At 44.0% G+C, this 22,394-nt stretch overlaps 1 protein-coding gene across 1 annotated transcript in view; it reads right to left on the minus strand.

Annotated features, from left to right (window-relative positions):
* LOC142470703 (uncharacterized) overlaps window positions 1-22,394 on the minus strand; it is a 61,829-nt gene that overhangs the window by 30,853 nt on the left and 8,582 nt on the right. The window contains 1 exon segment of the mRNA XM_075577388.1: window positions 14,814-16,628. Coding sequence (XP_075433503.1) covers window positions 14,814-16,628 — 1,815 coding nt within the window.

Raw genomic sequence — 22,394 nt, forward strand, 5'->3', positions numbered from 1 at the left:
GGTGTATGAGTGCTGTGCAGGCCGGTGTCTGTGCGTGTTCCTGCAGGTCAGTGTGTGAGAATGTGAGCCGGTCAGTGTAGGTGTATGAGTGCTGTGCAGACCGGTGTCTGTGCGTGTTCCTGCAGGTCAGTGTGTGAGAATGTGAGCCGGTCAGTGTAGGTGTATGAGTGCTGTGCAGACCGGTGTCTGTGCGTGTTCCTGCAGGTCAGTGTGTGAGAATGTGAGCCGGTCAGTGTAGGTGTATGAGTGCTGTGCAGGCCGGTGTCTGTGCGTGTTCCTGCAGGTCAGTGTGTGACAATGTGAGCTGGTCAGTGTAAGTGTATGAGTGCTGTGCAGGCCGGTGTCTGTGCGTGTTCCTGCAGGTCAGTGTGTGAGAATGTGAGCTGGTCAGTGTAGGTGTATGAGTGCTGTGCAGGCCGGTGTCTGTGCGTGTTCCTGCAGGTCAGTGTGTGAGAATGTGAGCTGGTCAGTGTAGGTGTATGAGTGCTGTGCAGGCCGGTGTCTGTGCGAGTCCCTGCAGGTCAGTGTGTGAGAATGTGAGCCGGTCAGTGTAGGTGTATGAGTGCTGTGCAGGCCGGTGTCCGTGCGTGTTCCTGCAGGTCAGTGTGTGAGAATGTGAGCTGGTCAGTGTAGGTGTATGAGTGCTGTGCAGGCTGGTGTCTGTGCGTGTTCCTGCAGGTCAGTGTGTGAGAATGTGAGCTGGTCAGTGTAGGTGTATGAGTGCTGTGCAGGCCGGTGTCTGTGCGAGTCCCTGCAGGTCAGTGTGTGAGAATGTGAGCCGGTCAGTGTAGGTGTATGAGTGCTGTGCAGGCCGGTGTCCGTGCGTGTTCCTGCAGGTCAGTGTGTGACAATGTGAGCTGGTCAGTGTAAGTGTATGAGTGCTGTGCAGGCCGGTGTCTGTGCGTGTTCCTGCAGGTCAGTGTGTGACAATGTGAGCTGGTCAGTGTAGGTGTATGAGTGCTGTGCAGGCCGGTGTCTGTGCATGTTCCTGCAGGTCAGTGTGTGAGAATGTGAGCCGGTCAGTGTAGGTGTATGAGTGCTGTGCAGGCCAGGGTCTGTGCGTTTTCCTGCAGGTCAGTGTGTGAGAATGTGAGCCGGTCAGTGTAGGTGTATGAGTGCTGTGCAGACCGGTGTCTGTGCGTGTTCCTGCAGGTCAGTGTGTGTTTTGTGGAATGCACTAGGTGTGTATGGGGAACGTGTGTGGCGTGTGTTTATTATGTGAATGGTTGTTTGGATTTGGTGAATGTATCAGGTGTGTGCATGCTCTTGTGCTTATGATGTTTATAGATACAGTTGGTATGTGTGGGGGCAAGTGGCTGCCTGGTTTTTGGGCCAGTAGGCTGCAATTGCCCCTCCTGGACCCCGTCTGGCTTTCTGCTTTCCGCTTTGCTTCCACTGAACATTTGACTGGACTTACCGCCCTCCGCCTTGACCTTGGAACTATGACCTCAACTAAGCTGCTGCACCCCATCCCTATCTCGGTCTGTGACCTGGATATTTTCTTTGATCAGCACTCAGTCCCTAGGGCTGTAGTACCTTTCATATCTTGCCCCAACCCTGCGGTTCGGTCTCCTGGTCTGAGATGACCACCCCCACACATACAGCTGGAATATTTCCTTATGGCCCAGTGTCAGCGGGAAATTTTGAGGCACATTCTGGAAATGGGGGCCATTCTGTAGCACATAGCCTAACAGGCTGTAATGGCACATTAGATTAACACAGCAGGGGCCCCTGATTCAGTCTCACTCTTAGTGCACGTCTCTTACCGACAGGTGCAGTCTGGTAGGATTCACACAGCGCGAGTGTGGCGATAGAGGGGTTAATCAGGCCATTAATAAAGGCATTATACCCGGCTGATTAACCCTAAATCGCATTGGGACTGAAGGGGGTAACTGTATGTGCACCACACTGGTATGTTTTCCCCTACACCATCGTTCTTGTCCCCATTTTGCAGTCCATTCCCTAGCTGCAGTAATAGGAATGTATACAAACTGTGCCAATTGGTTTTGAGACACAAGAGGGAGCTGTGAGCGCTAAACCAAGCGCTGATTGAAGATGCGTGGCTATGTATGGGTGGCTGCGTTGAACGTTTAGGGATCACTTTCTAAGCTTTCGACCTTGCAACTGCAAGATTATTTGAGTAAGTGGTTTGCGGTCTAGCTGAAGTGGTTTCTGTCAAAATGTATCCGCTACCTTGTTAGTTTCGTAACATGAAAGAGAGAAAGTCAATTGATGTGGGAATCGGGTTAAACAGCAAGCTACATCATAGCCTGTTCAATTAAATAAGCTAACTCGCGAACGGAATAAGGTAGCACTCTAATTTTTGGAGTGCGGTAAGGAATAAAGAAACCATACACACACATATAAAATTGATAGTAGTGGCCCAAGCAGAACATATTGTTTTAATAAACTGTGTTATACTGTTGGTTTTAAATGTACAGGCAGGGGAGCTGTTTTCTGTAAGCCCGGGAAAAATCTTTTAGCATGCAAATTTGCTAAGGGTGAATGAACTGAGGGTTTCTTCAAGTCCGTACTTCAAAGGGCCCCTGCAGAGAGAGCGCCTCAATGTCTATGAGAAGTCCGGAGTTGAAAAGCCTCAGCAATTCTAGGTGTTAGGATGGCCGGGATATTGTGAGTGCCAGATACCGGTGTAAAGTATGGGTACTTCACACTTGGTGGCAAGCCCCAGACTCAGTGTCGCCAAGGTAAGGAGCTGACCCTGGTATGCTAAGGAGCTCAGGTATGACGTTGGCACATGCTTCATGCAAACCAGGAGGCAGCCCCTGCCCTTTCTGCGAAGTACTGGCAAGTCGAGGATAGGTAGGGAAATTATTCCCACGGGTGGGATTGGGTGCATGTTAAGGATAAGGCCCTGAACCCTATAAAAATGCCTGCAGCCCAGTCCGATTCATCTGATTTTAACCAAGTTCAAGCGTCTGCGCTTCCGGAGTATGAAGGGTTAATTTACATCGCAACGAAGATTTACACCCTCTTCTGGAATTCGTTAGAGCTAAGGATTCCCGAACTAAGCCTGTAAGGACTGAGCAATCTTTTTCCTGTTGGCTGAGATATAGGGCAGGCAAGTTGCACCCTCTTCCAGGAATTGCTACACGGTTCCTGGTGCAGACCCACTTGCAGGGGTGCCCAGAGTCTTTGTTTCGTTCCAAGGACAATTGTTTTCGTTTCCCCATCCCAGTAAGTGTTTTTATTGAGTGTATATTGTGAATATTTGTGTGTTTGTCTGAAAAGAAATAAATTGCAAGTTATTTTACCCAACTTGTGTGCTCAGGGCAGAATTCCGGTATTAATTTGTGTATAAGTCTGGGTCTCCCGTGACAGCGAGTCCCATTCAAACACAGGGACCCCCGTTGTGTTAACACGATGTGACATTGTCTGGTTGCTGGTATCTCATGGCGTGTGGGAGGATGCCGTACAGGACCTGCAAAGAGAGAGGGTCCGACCCAAAAATTCCATCTGTATAATAATGAAACATCATTAATTATTGAAGTCTAATACATTATGAAGGTAGATTTACTGGCTGTGATGCATCATTTTTAGTGTTGATTACAGGGTTTGGTAAAGTGCCAGAGGAGGGTCCAGCCATGTACATAGCAAACTATATTTGGATGCATATCATGGCCTTAGCTGGAGTGGCTCAATGAGTAAAGACACTGACTGGCACCGAGTTTGAAGCAGGGGAACATGGTCTGCAAAATGTCTCTGTGAAGCACTACGTAAAACTAGCAGTGCTATACAAGAACAATTATTAATTATTATCTATCCCCAGAGACATGACAATATGAACCAGAGTGGTATATAAACTAGTAGAGCATAAGGATTCTATACAGATAAAATAAAAACAATAGTGGAAATATTGATAACAAATATATATAAAAACAAGAACTACAAAGCTTCCCCACCTGTAAACCGAAGGTACTAAAAAAATTAAATCTCAAAAAGGTAAGTACTGGAAATAGCACATAGAGGCATGAGAGGGGAAGAGAAGATTTAGAAAGAAAAAAACAGATACTTGGGATACAGAGGGAAAAAGAAAGATATAAGGGGGGAAAGATGTGAAGGGGAGGGGGGAAAGATGTGAAGGGGGGAAAGATGTGAAGGGGAGGGGGGAAGAAAATGTGATTGTTAACGTGTGGATAATATGAGGGGAAACAATAAAAAATAAGCATGGTGGAAAGGAGAGAGAAAGATATGCTGGGGGGAGAGGAGAGAGAGACAGATATGCTGGGGGGAGAGGAGAGAGACAGATATGCTGGGGGGAGAGGAGAGAGGCAGACATGCAGGGGGAGAGGAGAGGGACATACATGCTGGGGGAGAGGTGAGAGAAAGACATGCAGGGGGAGAGGAGAGGGACATACATGCTGGGGGAGAGGAGAGAGACAGATATGCTGTGGGGAGAGGAGAGAGACATGCAGGGGGAGAGAGGAGAGAGAAATGCTGGAGGGAGAGAAGACAGAAAGACATGCAGGGGGAGAGGAGAGGGACATACATGCTGGGGGAGAGGAGAGAGAAAGACATGCTGGGGGGAGAGTAGAGAAAGACATGCGTGGGGAGAGGAGAGAGAGTGCAGCCAAGCAGAGAGTGCTGCTGCCTTACTGCAAGGATTGCAACAGGCAAGGATGCTAAGCATATGCAAGGATGAGACTACTGAGAGGAGACCCTGTTCTACTATGCATCAGGAGGACCCCCTATAGGTTTCACTGAGCACTGGACCAGGCGGGCTTATATCAGTTGCAACTTCCTGACTGCTTGAAGGGCTCCCTGGCTCACTCCTCCTGCCTGGTGTTCCACCTCCTGAACCCACACATTCCCACCTGGTGAAGATTCCAATACAGAAGCTGGGACAATAGGGAGAGGCAGGTCGTTTCTGAGCTGACACATCCCAATAGATTTGCCGTTTTGAGTGAAGATATTGGGAGTGTCGGGGCAGAAATGGCAAGGCTGGGGGAGACTAATTCCTCTAGCAGCCAGGGGAATAGTTCCTCCAGCACAGTGGGGACTCAGGATGCTCAGATACAAAGAAAGATTGTGGTGGTAGGGGACTCCATTATTAGGAAGGTAGATAGGGCAATCTGTTGCCGGGACCGCATGAACCGAACAGTTTGTTGTCTCCCGGGTGCTCGGGTTCGGCACATTGAGGATCGGGTAGACAGATTTTTGGGGGGGGGGGGCTGGGATTGACCCGGCGGTCTTGGTACACGTTGGCACCAATGACAAAGTTAGAGAAAGATGGAGGGTCCTAAAAAATGATTACAGGGATCTAGGCCAAAAGCTTAAGGCAAGGACCTCCAAGGTAGTATTTTCTGAAATACTATCAGTGCCATACGCTACCGCAGGGAGACAGTCAGAGATCAGGGAGGTTAATGCATGGCTAAGAAAGCGGTGCAGGAAGGAGGGGTTTGGGTTTTTAGAGCACTGGGACTCCTTTTCTGAGAGGTGCCATCTATATTCTAGGGACGGATTGCACCTCAATGAAGAGGGATCTTCTGTGCTAGGGGGGAGAATGCTAAAAAGGTTGGAGGAGATTTTAAACTAGGATGGAGGGGGGAGGGGAATGAAACAGATAATGAACTAAATGGAATAGAGGAGGATACAAGGTGGTATGGAGGTAGAATGGGTGCAAGTGCGAGTTTGACAAGCAGTGAGACACCCATAGTAAATAACAAATACTAGAAAACTTCTAAAGACTAAACCAAGTGGGCGCAGAAAGGAAGGCGCAGATAAGATAATAGTACAGGCTGAAAAAAAAACTTAAATGTATGCTTGCTAATGCAAGAAGCATGACAGATAAAATGGGGGAGCTTGAATTAATAGCTGCAAGGGAGCAGTATGATATCATAGGCATTACAGAAACATGGTGGGATGAAACTCATGACTGGACAGTTAATTTAGAGGGTTATTCCCTTTTTCGGAAGGATCGAACAAATAGAAGGGGAGGTGGAGTATGTTTATATGTTAAACCGGACATAAAACCTATTATAAGGAATGATGTCTATGAAGGGAATGATGAAAATGTAGAGACATTGTGGATAGAAATTAGCAGTGGAGGTAAAAGTATAAAGAAAATGTTTGTGGGAATATGCTATAAACTACCAAATATCTGTGAGATTGAGGAAGCTAAAATACTTTTGCAAATGGAGAAGGCATCAAAACTGGGTCATATTTGCATAATGGGGGATTTTAATTATCCAGACATAGACTGGGGCAATGAGATTAGCATTACAACAAAAGGAAACAGGTTTTTGGGGGTGTTTAAAGACAATTATATGACCCAAATTATTGAGGAACCAACCAGGAAAGGGGCAATACTGGATTTGGTCATATCAAACAATGTAGAAGTAATAACAAATATTCAAGTCCTGGAACATTTGGGTAACAGTGATCATAACATGGTCTCATTTGAAATAAATTATCAAAAAATAGATTTATTGGGTTCAACAAAGACCTTAAACTTTAGAAAGGCAGATTTTAATAAACTGAGGTCTAATCTAGTAGTAATACAATGGGATGATGTTTTTGCAGGGAAAAATGTAGAAGATAAATGGGCAGTCTTTAAAACATTGTTAGAAAAGCACACTTATCAGTGTGGGTAATAAGTATAAAAGAAATAAGTCAAAACCAATGTGGCTAAATAAACAGGTAGGGGAGGAAATGGACAAGAAGAGGAAGGCATTTAGATTCTTTAAGTCAGAAGGGACGGAGATATCGTATCAGAATTATAAGGAATGTAACAAAAATTGCAAAAGGGCAATCAAATTAGCAAAAATGGATAATGAAAAAAGGATTTCAATAGAAAGTAAGGTCAACCCTAAAAAGTTCTTTAAGTACCTTAATAACAAAAAAATGAGAAAAGAAAATATAGGACCCTTTCAGTGTGAGATGGGTAGGCAGATTATTGGAGAGAAGTAAAAAGCAGAGGTATTAAACAAATTCTTTGCCTCTGTGTTTACCAGGGAAGAATCTAGTTCAATAGTAGTGCCGCAGGAGGAAGCCACAACCTCCATATTAATGAACAATTGGTTAACTGAGGAAGAAGTTCATAAGCGACTTGAAAAAATTAAAGTAAATAAGGCACCTGGCCCCGATGGCATACATCCAAGAGTTCTCAAGGAGTTAAGTTCAGTAATAGCCAAACCATTATATTTAATATTCAAGGACTCCATTTCCACAGGCTCAGTACCACAAGATTGGCGTAAAGCAGATGTGGTGCCTATATTTAAAAAGAGAGCTAGATCACAACCGGGAAATTATAGACCTGTAAGCCTGACTTCAATAGTAGGGAAACTACTTGAAGGTTTGATACGGGATAATATTCAGGAATACCTACTGGAAAACTAAATTATTAGTAATAGTCAGCATGGATTTATGAAGGATAGATCTTGCCAAACTAACCTTATTTGTTTCTTTGAGGAGGTAAGTAGGAATTTAGACCAGGGTAATGCAGTTGATGTGGTCTACTTAGATTTAGCAAAGGCTTTTGATACGGTTTCACACAAGAGGTTGGTGTACAAAATAAAGAAAGTTGGACTCAGTAATAATATATGCACCTTTATTGAAAACTGGTTAAAGGACAGACAACAGAGGGTTGTCATAAATTGAACTTTTTCAGCTTGGGCTAAAGTCGTGAGTGGAGTACCTCAGGGATCGGTACTGGGACCCTTGCTTTTTAACTTGTTTATTAATGACCTTGAGGTAGGGATCGGGAGCAAAGTCTCCATCTTTGCTGATGATACTAAATTGTGTAAGGTAATAGAATCAGAGCAGGATGTCATTTCTCTTCAGAAGGACTTGGAGAGACTGGAAACATGGGCAGGTAAATGGCAGATGAGGTTTAATACAGATAAATGTAAGGTTATGCATTTGGGATACAAGAATAAAAAGGCGACTTAAATTAAATGGAGATATATTGGGGGAATCCTTGATGGAGAAGGATGTAGGAGTGCTTGTAGACAGCAGGCTTAGCAATAGTGCCCACTGTCATGTAGTAGCTGCAAAGGCAAACAAGATCTTATCTTGCATCAAACGGGCAATGGATGGAAGGGAAGTAAACATAATTATGCCCCTTTACAAAGCATTACTAAGACCACACCTTGAATATGGAGTACAATTTTGGGCACCAATCCTAAGAAAAGACATTATGGAACTAGAGAGAGTGCAGAGAAGAGCCACCAAATTAATAAAGGGTATGGACAATCTAACTTATGAGGAGAGGCTAGCTAAATTAGATTTATTTACATTAGAAAAGAGGCGTCTAAGAGGGGATATGATAACGATATACAAATATATTCAGGGACAATACAAGGAGCTTTCAAAAGAACTATTCATCCCACGGGTAGTACAAAGGACTCGGGGCCATCCCTTAAGGTTGGAGGAAAGGAAATTTCACCAGCAACAAATGAAAGGGTTCTTTACAGTAAGGGCAGTTAAAATGTGGAATTCATTACCCATGGAGACTGTGATGGCAGATACAAGATTGGCGTAAAGCAGATGTGGTGCCTATATTTAAAAAGGGAGCTAGATCACAACCGGGTATTACAGACCTGTAAGCCTGACTTCAATAGTAGGGAAACTACTTGAAGGTTTAATACGGGATAATATTCAGGAATACCTAATGGAAAACAAAATTATTAGTAATAGTCAGCATGGATTTATGAAGAATTGGGACATTATCTATTTACTATACAGATTGTAATAGATCCTTTTGGCTATATCTGGAGTACTGTTACCTACTCCAAGCTTTATCCCCTGGTGTATGGCCATCGCTGGGGTATATTGGGAGTTAGGATCCAGTTGCTTTAGTGTACCCCATTTTGGTTATCTGGTTGCAATACTGTTTTTTTGTTTTTATATTATAAAGATTCTACCCCTTTTTTCCTGCATCCTTTCCCCTTTTTTTGGTATTATCCAGTGATTCCAGAACCACCCTTATAAGTTGGTTTCTTTAACAACCATAAGTTTTCATATTTTTACATAAAATGTGAGTGCACATTTTGCTCTACTATTCTATAAATATCCACACATACAGTATTACACTATTTGTGGTTTTTGTCTGTTCTATTGAGAATACCCTGTCACCGGTGATCCTGCTTGATACTGCGAGTCCTGCGACTGGAGACGATCATTAGAGGTGTCCTGGCAACGGAGAATCTACAACAGCAGTGTGGTTAAACTTAGTAACCGAAATGCCCGTTTGACTTCGGCAAATGTGAGTGCAATAACTTTTCTGCTCCTACCGCATTTACAGTATTACACTATTGTGTGTTTTCCCCCCCTTTTTTTCCCCTTATATTCTGATGAGATTGTGCGCATGCGCATTTGGAACCCCTTTTCCTCTAGAACTCAAGTGGCCCAGAACGAACCCATTTGCTACCCGGTGCGGCAACCATCAAGGAAACCTATATTTGGAACTATAACGTATCCTCCCCACTCACAGTTCTTTTTGCGCTTGTTTCCTTTTTCATGGATTTATGAAGGATAGATTTTGCCAAACTATCCTTATTTGTTTCTTTGAGGAGGTAAGTAGGAATTTAGACCAGGGTAATGCAGTTGATGTGGTCTACTTAGATTTTGCAAAGGCTTATGATACGGTTTGACACAAGAGGTTGGTGTACAAAATAAAGAAAATTGGACTCAGTAATAATATATGCACCTGGATTGAAAACTGGTTAAAGGATAGACAACAGAGGGTTGTCATAAATGGAACTTTTTCAGGTTGGGCTAAAGTCGTGAGTGGAGTACCTCAGGGATCGGTACTGGGACCCCTGCTTTTTAACCTGTTTATTAATGACCTTGAGGTTGGGATCGAGAGCAAAGTCTCCATCTTTGCTGATGATACTAAATTGTATAAGGTAATAGAATCAGAGCAGGATGTAATTTCTCTTCAGAAGGACTTTGAGAGACTGGAAACGTGGGCAGGTAAATGGCAGATGAGGTTTAATACAGATAAATGTAAGGTTATGCATTTGGGATGCAAGAATAAAAAGGCGACTTACAAATTAAATGGAGATATATTGGGGGAATCCTTGATGGAGAAGGATTTAGGAGTGCTTGTAGACAGCAGGCTTAGCAATAGTGCCCAATGTCATGCAGTAGCTGCAAAGGCAAACAAAATCTTATCTTGCATCAAACGGGCAATGGATGGAAGGGAAGTAAACATAATTATGCCCCTTTACAAAGCATTAGTAAGACCACACCTTGAATATGGAGTACAATTTTGGCACCATTTCTAAGAAAAGACATTATGGAACTAGAGAGAGTGCAGACAAGAGCCACCAAATTAATAAAGGGGATGGACAATCTAACTTATGAGGAGAGGCTAGCTAAATTAGATTTATTTACATTAGAAAAGAGGCGTCTAAGATGGGATATGATAATTTTATACAAATATATTCGGGGACAATACAAGGAGCTTTCAAAAGATCTATTCATCCCACGGGCAGTACAAAGGACTCGGGGCCATCCCTTAAGGTTGGAGGAAAGGAAATTTCAACAGCAACAAAGGAAAGGGTTCTTTACAGTAAGGGCAGTTGAAATGTGGAATTCATTACCCATGGAGACTGTGATGGCAGATACAATAGATTTGTTCAAAAAAGGTTGGACATCTTTTTAGATGGAAAGGTATACAGGGATATACAAAATAAGTATACATGGGAAGGATGTTGATCCAGGGATTAATCCGATTGCCAATTCTTGGAGTCAGGAAGGAATTAATTTTTCCCCTTAATGGGGGTTTTTGTTTGCCTTCCTCTGGATCAATAAATAAGTATAGATATAGAATAAAGTATTTGTTGTATAAATTTAGCATAGGTTGAACTTGATGGACCTACGTCTTTTTTCAACCTCATCTACTATGTAACTATTTAACAAGCAGAAACAGCCATCGAGGTGATGGTCGTATCAGACACAGGTGGTGCAGCTGAAACCGGATCCAGGGCCTCAGTGTCAAAACCTGTTATGATGTTCCATACCATATGTAGCCCTTTTTGTGAACCGGCCTGACCCACCCAATCTCACATTGGCCCCTTGTGGTCTAACCGGTCCCTTTCCTTGCGGCACACCTCTGCTAAGGGACTACTGGTAACTGTATCACACCTGTGGCTCCAGGAGATCTGAGCCTCCGCTAGCTGGGAGCCTGGGGAAACCCTTACCATTTACCTGGTGCAGCGCCTCCACTTACCCAGGATCCCCGTTATGAAAGATAGCCCTGGGTAAGAAATACAATAACACACGTATACGATAAAACAATAACTAACACTTTACTTGAGAACATATAACACATTACATAACATCATGCTCTATCCGCATCACCTTAACCATATCCCCTCAGCCCAATGTCTGGTGTTCCCACCCAGTGTCCTGTGATCCCCCACACCCAATGTCCCGTACTCCTACGGAGGTCGTGGGTGACTGCGCAGTCACTAAATTAGTTAAGGCCTGTTGGTGCACTTATGATACAGCGTTACCTGCCGAGCACTCCGGTGCTCGGGCCTGCAACGATCTTCACAAAGGGTCAGACGTGCGATGCATCCGTCTGATCCTATCCAGGTGCTTCTCCAGGAACCCCAACGAGGGTCCCACCGCTTCACGGGAACACAACCGTCTCTTGGTAACACCACCGTCGCACGGGAACAGCAACCGCCGCTATCCCTATCTATCCCTACAGTGACAGGAACCCTAACCTAGGGCCTGTCCCTGATGAACCGCAACCTGGGGTGGCTTGGGGGAAATTTCCTAGGGCCTGTGGAATAATAACCTGCCCCCCTCCCCTCGCTCGTCCCAGTCCTATCTGTCTCACTAACAACTAGCTATTAACTTGCTAACAGTCTGCAGCAGACACACAGCTCTCACTGTCAGCCTGCAGACTTCACACACGCTGCACACACTGCGCCCAGCACATGCAGCGACACACACACACAGCTAACATAACACACACCATATACTGGAACCCGCAGCAATTAATCCACTGCTTGCACGCTGTGCCTATTTGCCAGTGCGCACAGCCCTATCCGCTGTGGCACTGCCAAACTGCACCTTCCGCACCTAAGGGTAACCTCCTTATCTAGGGCTGTCCCTTTTCAGTTACCCCCTGCCCTTACCGGGAATTGGGGCCTGCCTGGGGACCTAAGGAGAACCCTTACCTGGTACAGGAGTCACTCGCTCCCTGCACCCTTCCTTCTCCTTCCTCTGCCTCTTCCTGACTGACGCGTGCAAAGCCCGGGAAATGTATCTATATTCCCGGGCTGAGCATCCTCCAGCCCTATTGGCCACTATCAGGCACCTGGTGCCTGTCTCCCTATGCCTCCTGGGAGTTGTAGTTCCCAGGGGGCTGTCTGTGTATTGGGGCCGCGTGCGCACTTGCCCTGCGCATGCGCGAACCCCTAATGGCCGCCGCAACTTCTCTCTTCCCTGTCCTGCCCTCGCGCGATCTCTCTGGGGCTGCCTTAACTTTCTACCCCTCTCTGCGCATGCGCGATCTATCTGGGGCCTTCCCTGCGCCTGCCTGTCCCTGCGCATGCGCGAACTAACGCGCGATGGCGGCGCCCTGCTCCCGGAGCCGCCCGGACCTCCAGGGATGCCGAGCGCTCCCTTCACTTGCCCCCACCCTCGTGAAGTGCCGGCGGGTCCGTCGCAGCCTCCGGCGGCACCCGCTACCGCACGGCACTCGCGGAGGGGGGCCAGTAAGTGAAAAAATACCTCGGGGCTACACATATTAGAACTGGGCTCTACTCTAGCAACTTTGACAGCAGACTGACCAATAAGCCCACACAACATGTGCAGCTACATCTGCTCATCAGCATGCACCTGTTCAAGAAACAGCTGGTCCTGTGTGCTGGAAGCCTCAACAACAGTCTCTGTCAGGAAGGAATCAAGTGAGGTCAATGAAAATGATGAAATAGGTGGGGACACAGTTGACACTAACATCAGAGTTTAAAGAAAAGTCCATTAAAAAAATTAAGGTTACTGCCTGCTTCCTCTAAAACAGGGCCACATTACACCACAACCTGTTCCCCTGAAACAGGCGGAATGAGTAGATAGTTTCTGAGGCAGACTCACAACCGGGGTTGAAGCATGCCCAGTACTACGCCTACTCCAGCATCTGGTACAAGCAGGAACAGTCGCTAGTACATCAACCACTGCTAAGGCTCTTCTACCCACACTGCCAACTGAGCGTCAGACAAGTGTTGAATCTGACGTTCCAAGTCTAACAGGAAGGGCACAGTGCTGGTGAGAGCCCTTCGCGCCCTGGCTGTCACTGTCACCACTCATAATAAAATAAACACATCTTGAAAAAAAGAAGAAAATAACAATAGAAAATAATATTTTTAATAAATAGAAAAAAATTAAAGTATGTGTTGTGTCTGTTGAGTGTGTGACTGTATTTCTCTCCCTCGTTCTCTCTCATCCTCTCAGGTTCGTGTCTTATCCTTTCCTCTCAAATTGTTCTACACAAAAGTTGGCGTGGCCAAAGGACGCGTGGCATAATGTTGCTCCATTTATGATTTTTAACAATGGATTAATCTGTCGGTGGGTTTTAAAAAAGCACCCCCAGCACAGTGCATCACTCCAAGTCCCCAGGCCCAATTGTATAAAGGGCCTATTACATACACATTCATTCAGCCCTCCCCCAAATAAACACAATAAGCAGTAGCAGGAACCTCATATTTAGAATAAAAAAAATGTAAACATATACAGTAGTTCGGCAGTGTGAAATCATGATGTCATTCCATACCAGTCAGGAAAGAGGTCCATGTGTAAGTAAAGATACCTCCCATACACCTATGAAATGCACTCAACATACACTATGAACATGTGAAACATTTGGGGAGGAGTAATAAGTTGATAGGAGGATGCAGTTCCTTTATGAATTGTAGACTTATTACCCCATTTACACTTTTATAATTTATCAATGGATGATAATTGTTGCTTTTACACAATGCGAAACTTTAAATTCCTTTAAAAAAAAAGATGGAAGAAAAGTATTAATGTGTGAGAAAGCTGGACTTTTAATGTACCTTAATTCAGATTGTTCATCTTTGATAATCGGACTAATCTTGTGGAAGGTCCTGCTGCCGATTCTTTAGATTTAAGGAATGATTTGGCCTCCGCCATAGAGAGTTCAGGATTTACAGAACCATCATTTTAACAAGGTTCCATATGAAGACTTTCAAACGTATTTTTTGAAAATCATCTCTCCATTTCACTAGTGCTTCTTTTTCTCATGATCACTGTGCTGTAGTCATTGAAAATGGCAATCTTATCTTTCCTGTAGTGTAGAGGTTCTGCCTTACTTGCTGACTGCAATATAAATTCCGTATATTTGTATCTCAGGAGTTGAAATAGTATAGGTTTTTGTCTATTTCCTTTGTGACTTTGCTTTAGGATACAGAGTGCCGTGCATTCTTTACAATTCCATCTCTGGATTGAGTCCTAGAGGAGAGGAAAAGGTTAAAAGGCTTGTGGAGGGGAGGATGGGGTGAAATTACCAGCAGGAGAATTCCTTGAAGCTGCAGCATTTGAAACTCATGGATCTTACAGACTCGCAACCCTCCTATCTCTGACAAATCCACCCCAAATCCTCTCTCTGCCAGATACACCCCCACCCCTCCCTCTCTATCTCTCTCTGCAAGACCCGCCCCACGCAATCTTTTGCAGCCACCATTCAAAATACAGCACCATTGTAAAAAATTATAATTATTAAGTTTCCAGCCATTTTTATTTCCACGGTATTGCTGTGCTATTGGTATATTGCCAACATTACTCTGAGTGAGAAATGTATTTCTCACCTGTATGAATACGGTGGTGTGTGAGGAGGCTGCTCTTTTGTGAAAAGCTTTTTCCACACTCTGAACATATGAAAGGGTTCTCCCCTATATGAATCCCCAGGTGTTTTAGGAGGTTGCTCTTCAGTGAAAAGATTTTCCCACACACTGTGCATGTGAACGGTTTCTCCCCTGTATGAATCCTCTCGTGTTGGCGGAGTTGGCTCGGCGTATTGAATTGTTTCCCACACTCTGAACATGTGAAAGGTTTCTCCCCTGTATGAATCCTCAGGTGTTTGAGGAGGTTGCTCTTCTGTGAAAAGCTTTTCCCACACTCTTTACATGTGTAAGGTTTCTCCCCTGTGTGAATCCTTTCGTGTTCGCGGAGGTGGCTCCGAGTAATGAAGTGTTTCCCACACTCTTTACATGTGAAAGGTTTCTCCCCTGTGTGAGTCCTCTCGTGTTTGCAGAGATGGCTCTGAGTACTGAATTGTCTCCCACACTCTGTACATGTGAAAGGTTTCTCCCCTGTGTGAATCCTCTGGTGATTGAAGAGGTTGCTCTTCCGTGAAAAGCTTTTCTCACACTCTGTACATGTGAAAGGTTTCTCTCCTGTGTGAATCCTCTCATGTTTGCGGAGGCTGGACATCCGAGAAAACCTTTCCCCACACTCTGTACATGTAAGAGCTTTCTCCCCTGTATGAATTCTCTCATGTTCGCGGAGGTGGCTCTTAGTAATGAATTGTTTCCCACACTCTGTACATGGGAAAGGTTTCACCCCTGTGTGAATCCTCTCATGTTGGTGCAGGTGGCTCCGAGAAATGAATTGTTTCCCACACTCTGTACAGGTGAAAGGTTTCACCCCTGTGTGAATCCTCTCATGTTGGCGGAGGTGGCTCTGAGTAATGAAGTGTTTCCCACACTCTGTACATGTGAAAGGTTTCTCCCCTGTGTGAATCCTCTCGTGTTTGCAGAGGTGGCTGCGAGTACTGAATCTTTTCTCACACTTTGTACATGTGAAAGGTTTTTCCCCTGTATGAATCCTTTTGTGACTGAGGAGATTGCACTTGTGTGAAAAGCTTTTCCCACACTCTGTACATGTGAAAGGTATCTCTTCTGTGTGAGTCCTGTCGTGTTGGTGGACATGGCTCCTACTAATAAATTGTTTCCCACACTCTCTGCATGTGAAAGATTTTTCCCCTGTATAAATCTTCTCGTGCTCGAGAAGGTAGCTCGGAGTACTGAATTGTTTCCCACATTCTATACATGTGAAAGGTTTCTCCCCTGTATGAATCCTCTGGTGATTAAGGAGGTTGCACTTGTATGAAAAGCTTTTCCCACACTCTGTACATGTGAAAGGTTTCTCTCCTGTGTGAATCCTCTTGTGGTTGCGGAGGCTGCTCTTCCAAGAAAACCTTTTCCCACAGTCTGTACATGTGAAAGGTTTGTCCACTGTGTGAATGCTCTTGTGTGAAAGGAGTTTCCGATTCATTGAAAAGCTTTCCCCACAGTTTGTGCAGGTAAAGGGTTGCTCACTAGTGTGAACACTGAGGTGTGTGAGCAGATCCCTATCCAGTGAAACACTTTCCCCACACTTACAACAGACAAAAAACTGAGCACTGCAACTTCTTCTTGAATCTCTCTCATATCTTTTACTTGATCCACACTTCGAGTCAGTCTGTGCTGCATGCTGTACAATGCCTGTAAATTCCCCGTCATGTAGCACTAGTTCCTTGCACGTGTCCAACATGTGACAGGAATCATTGGTTTTTAGCACTTCAGGGCTGCAAGGAGTCAACCAGCTTCTGGACATATCACAGCTCCAGTTCTGCTCATCATTCAGGCAGTTATCTAAGAGAAGTAAACAAAAAGACAAAACTCAAATATTTTCAACCTGTAAATCAAACTATTAAAAGCAAATTAATAATAAAATATTCTTTGCAGAATTTACTTTATCACTACTTAACAAAATGTTCTATTTACTCAATTCTCATTGCTTTAAAATGGTGGGCCCTGGATATCTAGTAGCCCCAAACACTTTTGTGGTGATTCCAAAAGACCTGAAATGTGTTTCTGCAGCTCATACAATGAATTAATTTTGATACATGTATAATTTGTATTTATTACTCTACTGATTATCCAAGTGTACATTTATGTCCTCCACTTCATTATTAACATTGACATTGTTCACGAGAAGTACAGTTAAGGAACTTGTGGTCTATCATACTAGTGAGTTAACTATTTCAACTTTGAGACATTATCCATTAATGTTTTATTGGGGTTTTTGTTTTCCTTTCTCTAGATCAAAATACTATAAATACAAATTTAGCATAAGTATGTCATCTAAATTTAGTATTGGCTAAACTTGATGGACATTTATCTTTTTTTTACCTCATATACTATGCAACTGTAACTCAATCAGACAAAAATCTATAGTTTAAAGATCGGTGGGCGAAGACTACATAGACATATAAGTCAGGCCCAATAACTCCATTTGGGGTCACCTTTTTAGTTATAGAAAATAACACTACAATTCATCCAATATCCCATGCACGCTGCCTTGTTAAATATTTGACTCCTCCCTTTCCTTCCCTCACATAAAGTCTGTAGCTAAATAATGCCGATTTTCCCTCAGCAAAGTTTCCAGAACCTTCCCTATCCTAAAACGCTCATGCATACCCTTATCTCCAAACTTTCTCGTCTCTAGCCTCCCCTTGTCCAAACTCTACAATTTATTTAAAAAGGCGACATTAGAGTTCTCTCACTCTTTTTGTTCTGTCTCTGCCCCTCTTCTCCTAAGATCCTTTCAGTAGCTTCCCATTAAACTCTGCAATACTTAAAAGCACATAAAAGACTTAAAAAAGAAACGCCTCTTATATCTCAGCTCTAATCTCCTGCTATACCGGTTCTAACTCTGCTGAACGCAGTCTCCTCTCTGCTCCATGTGTTTCTATAGCACTCTAACATCTAAAACCGCTCTTACTTTTGTCTCCCTTGCTGTGCAACTCCCTCCTACTCAGCCTTCACCAATCCACATCTCCACCCATCTTCAAGTCAAGCCTGAAATATCATCTCTTCAATGAAACATTTGCTTAGTCTGGGCCCGTGGCTAGTCCTTGCACTTCTGATGCCCTTTCTTGCACCTTCAAAATGTTTGATATTGCACTTACACCTATTGTATTCTGTAAATCTCCCATTATTGCAGTTAGATTGTAAGCTCTGTATGTAGGGACTGTAGTCCCCACTTTTTTAACTTCCTGTGTAACGCAGTTGTGAAACTTTGTATATTATCTCCTTGTTCTGTTTTAGTAATTCTGTAAAGCATTGGTGGGGCTATATAAATAAAAATATACATACAGTACATACACATTGTGGTGCTGGAAGACGCCATACTGCACATTGACATGAATGAGCAGGAAGGGGACTTCTAGCACTGGAAGGTGTCTTATGGTAGAGGAAAATACATACATACACGCTGTGGTGCTGGAAGACACCATACAACACATTGACATGAATGAGAAGGAAGCGGTCTTCTAGCACTGGAAGGTGTCGTATGATAGAGGACTGCTTAGTAAATATGACACATAGGCAATCTATACAAAACTCTGCGGCTAGAAGAATTTAACTTTCTCGTAGAACTGTCTCTGCTGTTTTCCTCCTAATCCCTCTCTTGGCTTCCCATCAAATTTCAGATCAGCTTCAAAGTTCTCCACCTTACTTTTAAGGTTTTCCACTCATTTGGTCCTTCGTACAGTACATATCAGCTTTGATCTCGTTATGCTACTGCTCGTCTCCTGCCTTCTACCCATAACTGTCTCCTCTCCAGCTCTCTCGTCTGGAACCCTTTTCCCTCACTGCACCTTACCTGTGGCACTCCCTCACACTCAGCATACACCAAGCACCCTCTCTCCCCACCTTTAAGACAAACCTTAAAACTCACCTCTTAAATTAAGTATTTCAATAGCTTGGAATCATGGCTACTGTCCCACACCCACAGCCACTCCTACCAACCATTGTGGCCAAGCACTACCATATACTGCACTTATTCCCTCACTTGCTGTTTCCGTAAGTCTCCCAACATTCTACTTAGACTGTAAGCTCTCCAAGGCAGGTATTTCCTTTCCAATAGTCTGATTTTGTTTGTTGCACTTATTGTATTATAATTCCCTGACCTGATTTGTCACTTTTGTAAAGCGTTGAGAACACTGTGTGTGCTACATACAGTACATACATACATACATACATACATACATACTCTTGTAGTATGAGAGAGCAAATTACAGTGACAGTATTTGATTTTTTTTTTTTTAAGAATTAGAGGGCATTTTGCATCCATCCACATTGCTACAGAGACTAACATGGGTCAATAGTTAAGAAAACCCCAGAAGTTAGACGAGGAAGGGGTTATTTCAAACAGAACACAGGAAAATATGATGCTCAGTTTTTTGTGCCTTATGAATGGAAGACTGGCAGATTACAAGCTCCTCTGCTTTATTAAGATCTGCAGGCCTTGGCGTTCTGAGACAGGCATCAAATGACAGAATTCTGGGAAAGCTGGTTACAGGCGACAACAGATGGATATAGAAAAGAATAAAATCCTGGTATGCTTCGACATAGAGAAAATTTCAGCAAGAGACTTCTTTACTACTTCTCCAAACTCAGGCACAAAGGAGGAATACCAGGATCATTTTCTGCATAGCGGCAATGACATCACGTGGAACCAGATTCACCAAAAACAAAAAGCGCATCTGATGACAAATTACAAATGGACATCCCACTGCATACAAAGGAAGTCTGACGAAGGGCCAGGACGGCCGAAACATTGCTGCTTTTGTATGCAGTTAGATGTCAGTCTTTACAAGCTGGTTTTGCAACAATAACATCAATGGGCTGAGACAGCACGGCAGCGAGTACCTTCATTGTTTGAGTGACAGTCATTGGCCCGATGGACACAACTATTATCAACACATTTATATTTTGGGTTTAGATTGAGCATACAAGTTGAGCAAAATAAATTGTCATTTATTTCCTTGATAGACAGACACACGACAACCTTAGAATACACTTAATAAAAACACTTACTGAATGGAGAAATGGGATAGAATGTCCAGAAAAGTACAAAGCACCAGAATATTGTCCTTTAAATTGCAGTCTTTTTGCAAAGGCGCAAATTGCCAGCCCAATCCTTCTGTGAGTAGTGCAAAGTTATTTCCGGTCCATTGGGGTCTGATAGATACCCCCAGCAATAACGGAGTCCTGGCGCAGAGTTATGTTCTTGGTTCTGATGGTGATAAGACTCTTTGTGTCCCAGGGTTGTTGCTGCTCTTATCCGCTGTTAGAAGCGTGATGGAAATCCGCTCAAATTGTAGAATGGAAAACGAAAGACAACGGGATAGCCTTGGTGGCATGTATATAGGGTTTGAAAGCCTATCTCCAACATACCCACCCAATCCCCCTCGTTGGAATTTTCTCATTCCCCAATCCCCTACTTGCCCACAGTTTGGAGAGTGGGCACTCTAGGGATTTCCTGTTCACACAGAGTCTGTGCAACAACGCCACCTTGGCTACTTAGCATAGGTGCACTACCCTCTTTACCTGGCCTCTCTCAGGCTGGGAGGGAAACTCAGGGTGTGAGCAAGCCCAGATGGTCAACAGGATTTCCTATTTAGCATCCATTCTGGCCAATTTATACATCCTGACTCAGGGGCTTTCATATGCAACACTTCCCGAGAATCACAGGCGTTGGCCCAGCATGTGATCTTTGAAGCTTGCATAGGAAAGTGACCCAGTTCATAGGCGTCAAAACATTTGGTTCTTGTGTGCATTTTAATGACAGGAGAAAATAAACTTCCTCCTGCTTGTCCCTTTTAAAACCTGCAGCAAAAATACACTTTATTGAAAATACATGTTCCCCTTATCTCACAATTATATTTTTCATATGTGTGTGCTTGGGATGTACTCTACTGCAAGCACATACAATCCTGCAAAATGGGGGCAACAATGCATAGAAGGGAAAATGGTACATGGGAACAGCATATAAAATTAACCCCTTCACCCCAATACGATTTAGAATTAACCAGCCGAGCATACTGCCTTTATTAATGCGCTGATTAATACTATTATTGTCACAGTCGTCAGATGTTGCTTTCACTGATCTCTGTGTGTACCAAGTACATTGTTCAGGACCTGGTCACCAAGGAACATGTAAGAAAGCTAAAAGAGAACTGTGTGCCAGTTCTAACAATGCTTTTATTAACTCTCATACAGAATCCACCAATAATTATCCCTATTCATGTTTTTCTGCTGCTAGGCTTTTGAAAAATGATTATCTATGCCTGTGATTTTCAACCGTGGTTTCGCGAGTACCATGGAGGGGGGGGGGAAGAGATCTGGGACAACTCTCCCAGCTGTCCAAGGCCCAGCGGCACCCCACATAGCAGTGAGGCTCCTGAGCAGCCACCAAGTCACTGCTATCTTTCCTCTACCTGCTCCTGCCGGGACCGGAAGTCGAGTCAACGTCCGGTTGTCAGGAGGGAGAGGAAGAATCAGGTAAGCGCGCACAGCTTCTTTAAAGTGTGTGTGACAGTAAGTGTGCGTGTGTGTCAGTGAAAGGGGGAGAGTGTGTGTGTGTGTGTGTGTGTGTGTGTGTGTGTGTGTGTGTGTGTGTGTGTGTGTGTGTGTGTGTGTGTGTGTGTGTGTGTAAGTGAGAGTAAGTGTGTGTATGAGTAAGTGTGTATGTAAGTGAGTGGGGGAGAATAAGTGTATGTGTGTTTATGTGAGAGGGTCAGAGTGAGTGTGTGAGAGTAAGTGTGTATGTAAGTGAGTGTGTGAGAGTGTGTATGTAAGTGAGTGGGGGAGAGTAAGTGTGTATGTGAGTGTAAGTAAGAGGGGGACAGAGTGTGTGTTTGTGCATATAGAGGAGAGAGGGGAGAGAGCGTGTAAGGGGGAGGGAGAGTAAGGGAGAGCGCGAGAGGGAACAGATACGAGAGATGAGGGCGAGGTGGGGGGATTGAGGGGGGCAGCAAGGGTTGGGGTTTCCCAGAATTTCACAATCAAATTCTGTGATTCCTTAACCAAAAAAGGTTTAAAAACCCCTGATTTAAGCTCTTTAAAAGGGCAAATCAGCAGCTGATTTTGTTTGAGTTTTTGTGCAGGCAGTAAAGAGGCTGAATTAAAAACTAAAACCTAAACTCAAAGTGAATAAAAGTATGTATAAAAAACAAAAATGTATGAATAGAAAAAAAAAATTGTGGAGCTACAAGAACAAAAAGAAAGCTGTGTGTGCTGTGCACGCGCATAGTAAGTGAAACTTCTTTGACTTTTGTCACAGAAATTGACTTATAATGCGCGTGCTCGGCACACATGTGTCAGTCAGTGTATGTGTCAGTCGGTCAGTGAGTATGTATGTGTGTCAGTCAAAGAGTATGTATGTGTGTTTGTTTGTGTGTGTGTCAGTCAGTGTATGTATCTGTGCCGGTCAGTGTATGTATCTGTGCCGGTCAGTGTATGTATCTGTACCGGTCAGTGTGTGTATGTGTGTCGGTCAGTGTGTGTATGTGTCGGTCAGTGTGTGTATGTGTGTCAGTGTGTGCATGTGTGTCAGTGTGTGCATGTGTG

This window comes from Ascaphus truei, chromosome 1 (assembly GCF_040206685.1).
Source record: "Ascaphus truei isolate aAscTru1 chromosome 1, aAscTru1.hap1, whole genome shotgun sequence".
Taxonomy (NCBI): Eukaryota; Metazoa; Chordata; class Amphibia; order Anura; family Ascaphidae; genus Ascaphus; species Ascaphus truei.